The 14058-nt window shown below is 46.9% G+C and overlaps 1 protein-coding gene across 1 annotated transcript in view; it reads right to left on the bottom strand.

Annotated features, from left to right (window-relative positions):
- Nucleotides 1-14058, bottom strand: part of bccip (BRCA2 and CDKN1A interacting protein) — a 14695-nt gene extending 637 nt beyond the window's left edge. Inside the window, exons 1-6 of the mRNA XM_085994660.1 lie at nucleotides 13858-14058; nucleotides 8536-8610; nucleotides 8342-8422; nucleotides 6878-6967; nucleotides 3798-3982; nucleotides 2-173 (exon numbers count right to left, since the gene is read on the bottom strand). Coding sequence (XP_085850786.1) covers nucleotides 2-173; nucleotides 3798-3982; nucleotides 6878-6967; nucleotides 8342-8422; nucleotides 8536-8610; nucleotides 13858-13986 — 732 coding nt within the window. The 5' untranslated portion in view covers nucleotides 13987-14058. The remainder of the gene's footprint in view (nucleotide 1; nucleotides 174-3797; nucleotides 3983-6877; nucleotides 6968-8341; nucleotides 8423-8535; nucleotides 8611-13857) is intronic.

Genomic DNA, 14058 nt, shown 5'->3' with positions numbered 1-14058 from the left:
CCTCATAGAAAAACTCATCTTCCGCATTTGCAAACATTAATTCTTCTTTCGGCTTGCCCTTTTGCTGTGGCTTGCTTTTCTTTCCCACTTCCATACAGGCCTTGCTGATCATAAGATAATAATGACACTTGCCACAAGGTTTATTGGTCCTCTGGGCATCAATCAATTCAGCCCTAAACACATTCAAAATAGTATGGGAATCAAAAATACTAGGAAAAATTCCATGAGATAAGTACACTACATACAAATGGGATGGCAAACCAAAGTGCAATTGTTTTAACAAGGTATTACAAGTACAAGTACATCAGTGTGCTATCTTGCAAATAAAGTATGTCATTCTAACATTGGACATAACTTTTAAATTCTCCCTCACCACCAGCCTTAATCTACTAGTACCCTGTATCACAGCAGTATCATTAGCCAGTGAGTTTTTGTGCTAGTGAGGAGTGGGCGAGAGAGAAAGAGAAATATTTTTCATACATGCAGGTTTGCATAAGAAAGCATTCATCAGTTGATTGGATCAGGCATTATCCCACTGCTTTGTTTTGAATTTCTGAGCTCAAGGAAACGACCCTTAATGCTGTGAAATAAAAGAAACACTTCCATTTTGTCACACAGTGCCAGCATTGAGAGCACATCATTAGACAATGCATAAATAGTGACAATTTCTTAACCTCCTACTCCCAACAGTATCGCATTATTTTATTTCTTGCAACCGTACAAAAAAAGACCATTAAATCTGTCCCACACTGTCATGGGGGAGCTTCTGCACAACATCCGCCCCATCCTCTACAGCCACGCACCCCTGCCCTGCCCACCCCAAGCAATCTTCTGGGGGAGGCGAAAAAACCATAAGAAAGATCTTGGAAATTTTTTTGACTCAAAGGCAAATAAACAAGCGCCACTACCCCATGGCAACTGGGAGGCACATCCCCCCCAACATCTACTGAACCGTATATATGCAGTTATCATCAGAATGTGGGCCACGCAGGCACATCTATACCTATTGTACATCTCTAGCTGCCTGAAGGAGTTGACTTGTGGGAAATTCATTTACTTTTTTTTTTTTTATGGCCTGTCCTACCGGCACTCCCACTTTAAAAGATCGACATATCGATACCCATAGATGCCTCTGCTCCTGCACTCGATTAAGAATCTAACCATTTAGGGTACAGTTCCTTGCACATTTCTTGTTCCCAAAATGTACACATCACACTTGTCTACTAGGGGGCATATCTCAGGATAAGGGGTAGGCCATTTAGTACAGAGATGGAGAGGAATTTCTTCACTCCGAGGGTTGTGAATTTTTGGAATTCTCTGCCCCAGAGGGCTGTGAATGCTGAGTCTTTGAGTATATTCAAGGCTGAGATAGATAGATTTTTGGAATCATAGAGTTATACAGCACAGAAAGAGGCCCTTCGGCCCATCGTGTCCGCGCCAGCCATCAATCCCTGTCTAATCTAATCTCATTTTCCAGCATTTGGTCCGTAGCCTTGTATGCTATGGCATTTCAAGTGCTCATCTAAATGCTTCTTGAATGTTGAGGGTTCCTGCCTCTACCACCCTTTCAGGCAGTGAGTTCCAGATTCCAACCACCCTCTGGGTGAAAAAGTTCTTTCTCAAATCCCCTCTCAACCTCCTGCCCCTTACTTTGAATCTATGCCCCCTTGTTATTGACCCCTCTACTAAGGGAAAAAGTTCCTTTCTATCTACCCTATCTATGCCCCTCATAATTTTGTACACCTCAATCAGGTCCCCCCTCAGCCTTCTCTGCTCCAAGGAAAACAACCCAGCCCGTCCAGTCTTTCTTCATAGCTGAAGCGCTCCAGCCCAGGTAACATCCTGGTGAATCTCCTCTGCACCCTCTCCAAAGCAATCACATCCTTCCTATAGTGTGGCGACCAGAACTGCACACAGTATACCAGCTGTGGCCTAACCAGCATTTTGTACAGCTCCATCATAACCTCCCTGCTCTTATATTCTATGCCTCGGCTAATGAAGGCAAGTATCCCATATGCCTTTTTAACCACCTTATCCACCTGTTCTGCTGCCTTCAGGGATCTATGTACATGCACACCAAGGTCCCTCTGATCCTCTGTCTTTCCTAGGGTCTTACTATTCATTGTGCATTCCCTTGCCTTGTTAGTCCCTCCAAAATGCATCACCTCACACTTTTCAGGGTTAAATTCCATTTGCCACTGTTCCGCCCATCTGACCAACCCATCTATATCATCCTGCAGACTGAGGCTACCCTCCTCGCTATTTACCACCCCACCAATTTTCGTGTCATCTGCGAACTTACTGATCATACTTTTTACATTCACATCCAACTCATTAATGTAGACCACAAACAGCAAGGGACCCAGCACCGATCCCTGCGGTACCCCACTGGACACAGGCTTCCAGTCACAAAAACAACCTTCGACCATCACCCTCTGCCTTCTGCCACTAAGCCAGTTTTGGATCCAATGGGCCAAGGCACCCTGGATCCCATGGGCTCTTACCTTCTTGACCAATCTCCTATGCAGGACTTTAATCGAAATCAAGGGATATGGAGATCGGGCGGGAAAGTGGAGTTGAGGTCGATGATCAGCCATGATCTTATTGAATGGCAGCACAGGCGCGATGGGCCATATGGCCTACTACTGCTCTTACTTCTTATGTTCTTATGAACACTTATCTGTCCACTCCACCACAATTTTCACACTTTGCCATGCCCCCTAATTTGTTATCAGAGCTTTGCTCTGACCTGTTGGTTATGGGATCATTTAGCTGCTTTTGGTCTTTAAGATGTAGGTAGCCCTCGATTATAGGTTTCCTTCATTATAAAAGGGGTGTCTGGTGCTGCTCTGAGCATGCCTTTTTACACTCCCATTGAACTAGAGTGGATTTACCAGCTTGCTGGTGATGGAAGAGGAAGGAATGCACTAAGCTAGGAGGTCACAAACTGGCAGCATGCAATTTTGCTGTTGGCGATGACCCACAGTGCCTTATGGATGCCCAGTTGCAAGCTGCCAGATCTGTCCTTATGTCTGTCGTACTTTTCAGCCATCCCATAATAGTACGTCATACTGTGCTGAATTAGGGGCAGTTTCCAGCTGAATGCTCTTACCAGGAAAATTAAAAGCAAATTAGTACCCCTACTACTCTAGGATTGGCATTTTCAGCTTAGGCAGCCTGAGAAACTGTCTGTGCATCTGGTTTAGTGTTGCTTGGTAAATGGAGTTGGACTGCAGGTGCCCAGACACAATTGTTCCATTTTTGGTGACATTTACTGTACCTTAACCAGAAGGCATGGGGAAGATGGGAGTAGCGGAGTTAAAGATGTACCAACACACACTTAAAAAAATACTTATACAGCTCCTTTAAAGTTTAAAATTAAATCTTATCCCTATACATCAACAAACATCACTAATGCACTGCTGGCCCACATTCGGATTTAGCAGCCTAGGGTTAAGAGTTTAAAGTACAGATTTAGGCCACCGAACAAACACACCTTTTACTTGTCTTATCTGCTTACAAGTTCTTATGGAATGCATATTACAGTATTAACTAGCAAGTACAATTATCACAGTATGTTCTGAGCAACAGTCTACTTTTCTGACAGTCTGCTCCAAACATGAATCAATACCTTGTTTCTGTTAATGAGGGACTCATCTCAATTAACCAGTTCCATTGTATTAATTTGTGTCACTAGATTAGAAATGTATCAGGTTCCCCCCCCCCCCCTTGGATTGTTCACCAACAGGCCTTTTATTATAACATAATAACAGAATAGCTTAGCATGGGGTCCTTACTGGAGCTGTTTGTGCAAGGGCAGAGAGATCTGAGGTGGCACATTAATGAAGCGCTCACTGATGAGAAAGCTGACTGGCTTGCTGTTGTCATTTAGGATTTTGTCCAGCTGCTCAGCTACACTCTGGTGATGGGTCTCGCACTGGCTCTGAACCAATTCTTTAATCTGTTCAACAGACTCCGTTCCCTAGAGATCATAGAAAGACATTAGTCAGCCATACGGTGATTTATACTGTTCCTGTAGATTAAAAAACAATTCACAAACTATAAAAAGTATACTGAAATGGTGCACAATTTTCAGAAAAACTTGCAAACAAATCATTCAAGTTATTGAAAAAGGTTACAAAAGCTAAACAGCCATTATTTGATATGCAGTGGCTTGAAAAGTTTATTGTAGCCGTTACATGGAAGAAACACACTGCTTATTTTGAAAGCTATTAGGGTAATAAATTGTATTAAAGACATTTATATTATTGGTTTCTGCTTTCTATTCATTTAACTTTATACTTTCATGACACATAGAGCTGAGAGAAAACCTTTCCCACTGGAGTGCATACAGTGGATGTTAATTTAGCTTTGGAGAATATGCAAATCAAAATTATTAGAGTACTGCTACCATAATTTAAGCAAACTTCAATTTGGTCAGACGGGCTTTTAATAGTTATAATGTCTCTTTGTAAATGGTTTTAGAACTGCTTCTTAATTAGATGCCGTATATTCTGGTTTCAATTAATTGGGCCAATATCTAAAAAATGTCATGCCATACTAATTTTTTTGTGTTTAAAATTAGACCAAAAAATAAAGGTTTCTCAATTATTCATACTTCTACAGCAGGAAAATTGGAATTATTTCATGAACTTCTAAAAGAAAATTATCACATCTATAATAAAGGTTAATCAGCACAATTGAAGTTTTCACAGCACCGACCTCATCTCTTCACATAGCTTTCTCCAGCCCTTCCTTAATTCTCAATCTACTTCCCCTCGCTTCCCAGTTTGATCATTTTCCTTTTTAAGACTCACTATCCATTCCTCCACTCACATCATTTCTTCGTAGCAGTGCATTTCTTGAATTTAAGAATCTAGCCAGATTGAGCTTCTACCATGCATCATTTCTGAACTGGGTTGTTTTGTACCTTGAACAGCACAAAACCATCTCTTCTTGACTAGGTACCAGTGCTCAAATTTTTTAAGCTTATATTGTACAGGATTTACACCCATCGTGGCATAGATTCAGTATGAAAACCCAAAATACAGAGCAGCTGAATTACACACATCAAAAGCAGTTCTGTCATATAAATGGGGCATTAAAAGTGCCACACCAAGAATCAAAATTACTAGGTAGTCAAAGACATTAAGGAATACAAATATTCCAGACCCATTAAAAAGTTTTTGTTACCAAACTACAAGATACATTAACAGCAGCCAATTTATATTACAGTCCTGCAGCGGTTCAAGAAGGCAGCTCACCACCACTTTCTCAAGGGCAGTTAATGATGGGCAATAAATGCTGGCCTTGCCAACGACGCCCACATCCCATGAATGAATAAAATAAAAAAAGTGTAACTTCTACAATTGCAGCACAGGTGGCCATTTGGCCCATTGTGCCTGTGCTCGCTGGCATTCCATGTTCTAATAGCCTTCTACGTAAAAAACATTTCCTCTAACTTCTTCCTTCATTATTCTGGTTATAATCTTGAGTCAATGTCTCCTTATTACCAATTTGTCAAACAGTGGAAGCAATCTTTCACAACCCTCTCCAAACCTTTCAGAATTTTGAAAACCTCTGGTGGATTCCACTTCAACCTCTAATAATCTTTCATTCTGGATTATCATTCCAGTGAATCTTCGCTGTACCTTTTCCATAAGCTCTAATATCTTCCTGACAATGGGGTGTCCAGAACTGCATGCAAAACTCCAACTAGGATCCAACTAACATCTTTTACAAATTTCCCTCTATATACAAAACACAGAATCCCATTTATTATGTTTAAGGCCTGTTCAACCTGCATTTCCACTTTAAAAGATCTACATATCTACACCTTTAGATCCCACTGCTCCTGAAATCTATTAAGAATCTAACCATTTAGGGTATAGTTCTGTGCACTGTTCTTGTTCCCAAATTGTACACATCACATTTGTCTACGATGAACTGCATCTGCCACTTAGCCAAACTATATCTTCCTGCAATCTCTTGCATCCTTCCTCACACTTTGCTATGCTCCCATTGTACATATGTTTAAATCAGTTATTGAAAAAGGAGAACAAGACGTTCCAGTAAAGATCCCTGAGGCACACCACTACCCGCATTCTGCAAACCCAAAATACACCCATTTACCCTATTCTTAGATCTCTGTCCCCTAACCATTCTATGCAGCTACATTTCTATTAATACCATGTGCTCTCATTTTTGTAACACTCCTCTTATAAGAACACACACACATCCATCAATTGCATTCTCATTATCTGCAATTTTCCCAAAATACAAGAACATAAGTTAATTACATTGGTCAAGCATTAGCTGCCTTTACGAATCTATGTTGACTGTCACTGATTAGTCCATGTCTAAGTATTCACCAATTTCATCCTAAATAAATGAACTGTAGAAGTTTATCCACAATGAAAGTAAAACCAGTTAACCTATAATTTCCTGTCTTATACATTTCCCTTTATGAACAGGGATGTAACATTTGTAGCCCCCAGTCCTTTGGCACAATTCCAGTTTCCAAAGATTTTGGGAAAATTAAGATTAATGTTTCAGAGGGAGAGAACAGCACCGTACAACAAATAGTTGTATTGCCTGTCTCCGAGGCAAAGCACCAAGGGAATTTGATCACAGCAACTTGGCACACGCCCTATATTCCATGAACCTAAAGGGTGAGCTTAGTCACTGTCTCCAATAATTGCTAAATATTTTTTAGGTCCGAGAGGATTTTCAAAGCAGTCAAGCAAAACAAGTACTAACTGGCTAACATAAAAACTACTAAGCCATCATTTTACATGCAAATCCAGCATGATGAATAACTCAATCCCAAACATAATGCAACTTGCTGGTCAACTCAGTTAAAGCATGGTGTACTTGCCTTTCTTTCAGTCATGTTTAAAACAGTGATGAATCCAAAGACATCATCTTCATCGTCTTCATCACTACTTTCATCCAATATCTCAGCTTGCTTTAAAATAGAAAATTATCCAGTTATACCAGACAGTGAAGCCTATAGACATGCTAAGCTAAACTAAGTTTTATTTCCATTTAATACCTGGAAATACAATGCAGGTCACATGACATACATTTTTTTGAACCTCATCAGCAGTTATTTCCTCTACATATGATTTCGCCCAGAAATCATATTTCTGTTACAGCAAGCCCCTTTATTCTAGTGTATATATGTATATAACTATTATAGTATACTATTTACAGATTACCAAATAGCACAATACATCACAGTAACCAAGGAGTCAAGATTATACAAGACAAGAGCAGTTTTCATTATTCTAACCCAAGATGCACCTCTAGCTTGCAACACCCAGCAATGTCATTCTTACAATAAATACAAGCGTCAGGAAAAATATAGAAATTGTTGGCAGAAATAAGGCAGTTAATCTTAAATATATTCTGATAAAGCACCACATCAGAAACATTAACCCATCTTTCTCCTTTAGATCATCAACTTGCTGTGCATCTCCAACATTTTCTTTTATTCTTTTGACCGTCTGCATGAAAGTAGTACCATTTCAAACTGCCAGCATGCCCTTGTATAATCGATCTGAAGAAAAATGTGCTATGAAGCCTAATGAGAAGTAATACCAGGATTTATTTCACTGCACATTAGAGGGAAATATGCTTTGTATATACACAGGCGTCCATGACAGTTATACATCTCTTGAACACTACCTGCTTGCTATGTGACCTAAACGCTGTTACATCACAGCTTTGAAATAGGACTGCAAATAATAGATCCATTGCTGGTGTTTGAGGAAGTCATCGTAGTGATACTGAACTATTGTCGTCTGCTCATAACATAACTGCTTCATCTTTGATTAGATCTCATACTTGTACTGTATTGATGAAATCATATTAAGAGTATGAAACACTGGAAGTCATGGTTTTACGCCTAGAAAAAAAATGCCAGGGAGTGCTCTTCTTGTATTGGATGCCAATGGATTTTACACAGTGGATGAACAATTGTTTTGCTATGGGAATTTTATTTTTAGTGCTGATTCTAAATAAACTATGCATTTACTTCAGAAAAATATTTTTAGTTAGATTCTCAACAGTAAAGGTGAACAGCTCCTTTACTTTGTAGCATTGTTAGTCAACATTAACCTTTGCAGTTTTATGAACTAACTAAAAATCTAAATTTATCCGATAGTCAACTCAACTCTGTTCGAGTTCATCAACCTATTCCAGCGATGCAGGTGAAGATCAAAAAACAAGAGAACATTTTATTAAACAAAGGCTTTCTTTCCCTCAGTTCTGATCTGGTATATTGTCATAGATTTTAAGAACTTATATTGTAACCACTCTGTGGTTGCAGCTGACTTACCCGAATAACACTTCCGACATGATTTTGCTGTATAATGATACCAGCTAGTTCAGCGATGTTTACACTGGCCTTGAGAAATAACTGCAAACAAAAAGATAATAATAGAGTGCATCATTACAACTGTGGTAAGCATACATTAACTTAGCCACACAAAAACTGGCTACTTCAAAATATTTTCACGTTTTCCAAGTTACCTGTTGTAACAGTCTCTTGATTCCATAATAATCATTGTCAGATATGGTGTGTGCTTCAAAATCTACTTGCACCTCCTGTAGAATAGAAAGATTTGTAAATGTGTATTGCCGATGACACCAATCGTTAACATTTAAAAAAGTATGACTGCAAGCCATTCACTGCAATAAATAGTTTATCAGAAGAAGCCATGGAAAGGAAAAATGCTGTGTCTCTGCTGTGCCACATAATGTTATAAATTCAAATTAATATGTTTCCATTAATCCACATACATCTCAAACTGCTGATATGAACAGATGTTCTGATTTAGAATGAGAAGACAGTGTTAAGACAACCCTTTCCAAATTTCCAGCAATGAATAAGAAATATAAGCACATATACAAGTTACCCGAGCATCTTGGGCCAAACTGCCAGGCCACGAGGGCTGGGAATGAATCACAAGCCATAGTTTGGACACCCTGATAGAATGCCTGGCAGCACAATCATTGTTATAAATCTAAATAATAAATGATGATGGAGATGGAGTCTCCCATCGAATGAGTCTCAGCTGTTATGGGTGCGCCAATGGGAGAACAGCCCAATCTTGGATATATATCTCATGACCCTGACAAAGCCCTCTGCAAACACAAGATGCCATGTCACAGCGCAACCCCATGTCCACCTCTCCCCCCTCGTGTGTATCTCTCCCCAATCCCCACCCCAGTGTGTTTCCCCCTCTCCCCCTCACGTGTGTATCTCTCCCCAATCCCCACCCCAGTGTTTCCCTCTCTCCCCTCACGTGTGTATCTCTCCCCAATCCCCACCCCAGTGTGTGTTTCCCTCTCTCCCCCCCTCACGTGTGTATCTCTCCCCAATCTCCACCCCAGTGTGTGTTTCCCTCTACCCCCCCCTCACGTGTGTATCTCTCCCCAATCCCCACCCCAGTGTTTCCCTCTCTCCCCTCACGTGTGTATCTCTCCCCAATCCCCACCCCAGTGTGTGTTTCCCTCTCTCCCCCCCTCACGTGTGTATCTCTCCCCAATCTCCACCCCAGTGTGTGTTTCCCTCTACCCCCCCCTCACGTGTGTATCTCTCCCCAATCCCCACCCCAGTGTGTGTTTCCCTCTCTCCCCTCACGTGTGTATCTCTCCCCAATCCCCACCCCAGTGTGTGTTTCCCTCTCTCCCCTCACGTGTGTATCTCTCCCCAATCTCCACCCCAGTGTGTTTCCCTCTCGCCCCCCACGTGTATATCTCTCCCCAATCCCCACCCCAGTGTGTTTCCCTCTACCCCCCCCCTCACGTGTGTATCTCTCCCCAATCCCCACCCCAGTAGGTGTTTCCCTCTCCCCCCCTCACGTGTGTATCTCTCCCCAATCCCCACCCCAGTGTGTTTCCCTCTCCCCCCCCCTCACGTGTCTCTCCCCAATCCCCACCCGTGTTTCCCTCTCCCCCCTCACGTGTGTATCTCTCCCCAATCCCCACCCCAGTGTGTTTCCCTCTCCCCCCCTCACGTGTATCTCTCCCCAATCCCCACCCCAGTGTGTGTTTCCCTCTCCCCCCCCCCTCACGTGTCTCTCCCCAATCCCCACCCGTGTTTCCCTCTCCCCCCTCACGTGTATCTCTCCCCAATCCCCACCCCAGTGTGTTTCCCTCTCTACCTCACCCCTTGTGTATCTCTCCCCCACCCCTGCCCGTGTGTGTATCTACCCCCTTCCCCAGTGTGTGTGTATCTCTTCCCACCAACTGTGTGTGTATCTTTGGGTGACCATAGGTCCCCGTTTTGCAGGGACAGTCCCCAGATGAGGTACTATGTCCCTGCGCAATGTCCCTGGAAGAGTCTACGGTTCACGAAACTCATCCATTCATCCCAATTGCAGCTCATGTAAATCCGCGCCCGCACTCAGACAGACCAATCAACAGGGCTCGCTGTTGATTAACAGATTCTTTGCCCATTGGCTGAGACGGACCAATGAAAGGGCGGATCACCGTTTGTTGTCTGCTAAATTGCTTTGACCAGATTGGCTTCAGTTTGAACTAATGAAAGTTTCTGACGACAGTTTGGTTTTGACCAAATTAGCTTCGGTTTGGACCAATGGAAGGACAGAGTGGGGTGCGAGTGCTGGCCAATGGGGCGGCTGTGTTTGCGTGGGAGGTGTGATGGCAGTGTAGTCTGTGTGAGCCTGAACCTGGGGACAGGTAACACATCTCATTGGTTGATGTGAAAACGCAAATCTGATAACTGGATGCGGGTTCGTCCCAGGACCGCTCCTCACTCGGCACGCTTCGCCATTTCCCGTGGGGGTTAAATATAAAGCGGGACAAAAATAATGGGGAAATTAGCAAAGCGACGCTGCAAACCTGCTGCTGACTCGAGGGACTGAAGCACAAACACAGGCCATTGAATAAAAGTCTTGGCCTAGATCCTGGGAATCGGCAGACCACCCGATTCCCTGTGTCTGGATCCGAGTGGAAGAGTCCACGGAGAGCGGGCCTGAGGACGGTCACTGCCTCACGAGGCTGTAATTCAGCTCCTTTATGGACCGGGCCACGATGCTGAGTCTCAGGCGGCTTCTGGCAAAGAATTGGTCGGGGTGAGTGAGCCTGAAGGACCAAGAGGCACTGACATGCCAATGAGATGGCGCCAGCAGAGGCAGCTTCAGAGGTCAGGCTGCAGGGCAGATCACAGAGCCATGGGAGACTCGGGCGCCCGGGAACGGGCGGCCGCCCGGGAACGGGCGGCCGCCCGGCGCCCGGGAACGGGCGGCCGCCCGGCGCCCGGGAACGGGCGGCCGCCCGGGAACGGGCGGCCGCCCGGCGCCCGGGAACGGGCGGCCGCCCGGCGCCCGGGAACGGGCGGCCGCCCGGCGCCCGGGAACGGGCGGCCGCCCGGCGCCCGGGAACGGGCGGCCGCCCGGCGCCCGGGAACGGGCGGCCGCCCGGCGCCCGGGAACAGGCGGCCGCCCGGCGCCCGGGAACAGGCGGCCGCCCGGCGCCCGGGAACAGGCGGCCGCCCGGCGCCCGGGAACAGGCGGCCGCCCGGCGCCCGGGAACAGGCGGCCGCCCGGCGCCCGGGAACAGGCGGCCGCCCGGCGCCCGGGAACAGGCGGCCGCCCGGCGCCCGGGAACAGGCGGCCGCCCGGCGCCCGGGAACAGGCGGCCGCCCGGCGCCCGGGAACAGGCGGCCGCCCGGCGCCCGGGAACAGGCGGCCGCCCGGCGCCCGGGAACAGGCGGCCGCCCGGCGCCCGGGAACAGGCGGCCGCCCGGCGCCCGGGAACAGGCGGCCGCCCGGCGCCCGGGAACAGGCGGCCGCCCGGCGCCCGGGAACAGGCGGCCGCCCGGCGCCCGGGAACAGGCGGCCGCCCGGCGCCCGGGAACAGGCGGCCGCCCGGCGCCCGGGAACAGGCGGCCGCCCGGCGCCCGGGAACAGGCGGCCGCCCGGCGCCCGGGAACAGGCGGCCGCCCGGCGCCCGGGAACAGGCGGCCGCCCGGCGCCCGGGAACAGGCGGCCGCCCGGCGCCCGGGAACAGGCGGCCGCTCGGCGCCCGGGAACAGGCGGCCGCTCGGCGCCCGGGAACAGGCGGCCGCTCGGCGCCCGGGAACAGGCGGCCGCTCGGCGCCCGGGAACAGGCGGCCGCTCGGCGCCCGGGAACAGGCGGCCGCTCGGCCCTCGGGAACAGGCGGCCGATCGGCCCTCGGGAACAGGCGGCCGCTCGGCCCTCGGGAACAGGCGGCCGCTCGGCCAGTCGGCACCCGGTGCGGGAAAGCGCGGTTCTGTGTTTGCTGTGGGACCTTTCCCCAGAACTCAATAATGTTCCGGGGAGTTCCCATGCGGTGAGTGGGGAATCAGCTCTTTACATTGACATACATAGAAGTTACAACACGGAAACAGCCCATTCGGCCCAACTAGTCCCTGCCTGCATTTATCCTTCACTGAGCTTCCCCCCGCACTCCCTATTCCAGATATTAAAGTCATTCACAGAAGCATAATCAAAAAAAGGGGACACGGAGCCAAAGAAGGTGATATTGGGAGAATTGACGAAAAATTTGGTCAAAAAGTATTTCATGGAGGGCCATAAAGTAGGGAGGATAATAAATGACTTGGGCAGTGATGTGAAGAGATTGTTTTTCTGAATAGTCTGTATAGACAGTGGGTACAAAAAACTGACGTTCCTGAAGAGTGCTATTGTACTTCGATATGTGGCGTCACATCGACAGTAATTGTGTGCACATTTGTTTAGCGTTTAAAAAGACAGACTTGCATTTATATAGCACCTTTCACAACCACCGGACGTCCCAAAGCCCAAATACTTTTTTTGAAGTGTAATCACTGTTGTAATGTAGGAAACGCAGAAGCCAATTTGCACACAGCAAACTCCCACAAATTGCAATGTGATAACGACTAGATGATCTGTTTTAATGACGTTGATTTAAAAATAAATATTGGACAGCACGCAGGGGATAACTCCCCTGCTCTTCTTCGGAATAGTGCCTCGGGATCTTTTACGCCCGAGGGGGCAGATGGGACCTCAGTTTAACGCCTCATCCAAAAGACGGCACCTCCGACAGTGCAGAAGATCCTTCAGTACCGCACCGGTAGCCAGCCTAGATTTCCGTGCTCAAGTCTCTGAAGCGAGACTTGAACCCACATTCTTCTGACTCGGTGGCAAGAGTGCTGCCCACTGAGCCAGGGCTGATATTTACAGTGCGTGTGTGTGTGCAACTGTTAAAAATACAGGCTTCTAAAAAGAATTTTTGTTTTTTGCTGGGCTGCACAACCTACATTTTTCGCCCTGGCTACTTTGTGCTGTGCTCCCACCACCCTGTGTGTCCCCAGTTAAGGTTCAGAAATTTTGGTCACCCTAGTGTCCTGGCCAATATTTATCCCACAACTAACATAACAAAAAAAATAGATTATCTGGTCATTATCACATTGCTGTTTGTGGGAGCTTGCTGTGCACAAGTTGGCTGCTGCGTTTCCTACATTACAACCGTGACTACACTTCAAAAGTACTTCATTGGCTGTAAAGCGCTTTGAGATGTCCGGTGGTCGTGAAAGGCGCTATATAAATGCAAGTCTTTTTCCACTTCTTCTAGTGCACGTCTCCTACCCACTCGCCCCTCCACCCACCCTCATCATCATCAACATGCATCCTTATGTGGGTATCTCTTCCCACTCTAACCTATCCTAACCCAATCCATCTCCTCGGCATCGCTCGCTCTCTCTGCGCCGTACCTCGCGCTCCGGCCCACGTGCTTCCGGAGTCTCGCGGCCGCCGCGCTCGAGCTGCTTTTGCCAGCTGGTCGCGCGGCCCCGCGAGAGGCGGCTCCCGTCAGCGCCTCACCTCGTTCACCACCACTACTTCTTCTTCTTCTTCTTCTTTCTCCGATGCCCCGCTGCTGTCCTCGGACTCTTCCCCCGACTCGCTCCCCTTCGGCACCTCCAGCGCACGTCGCTTCCTACAGGACGCCATCTTCCAGCGCGCAACCGTCAGCGGAAGTGGGTCTCTCCCAGCAGCCTCCCGTTTGCGGAGGCGGGAGTTTAC

This window comes from Somniosus microcephalus, chromosome 8 (assembly GCF_052327205.1).
Source record: "Somniosus microcephalus isolate GS21.2 chromosome 8, FLI_Smic_1.0, whole genome shotgun sequence".
NCBI classification, from domain to species: Eukaryota; Metazoa; Chordata; class Chondrichthyes; order Squaliformes; family Somniosidae; genus Somniosus; species Somniosus microcephalus.
This window is presented reverse-complemented; position numbering and strand designations above follow the sequence as displayed.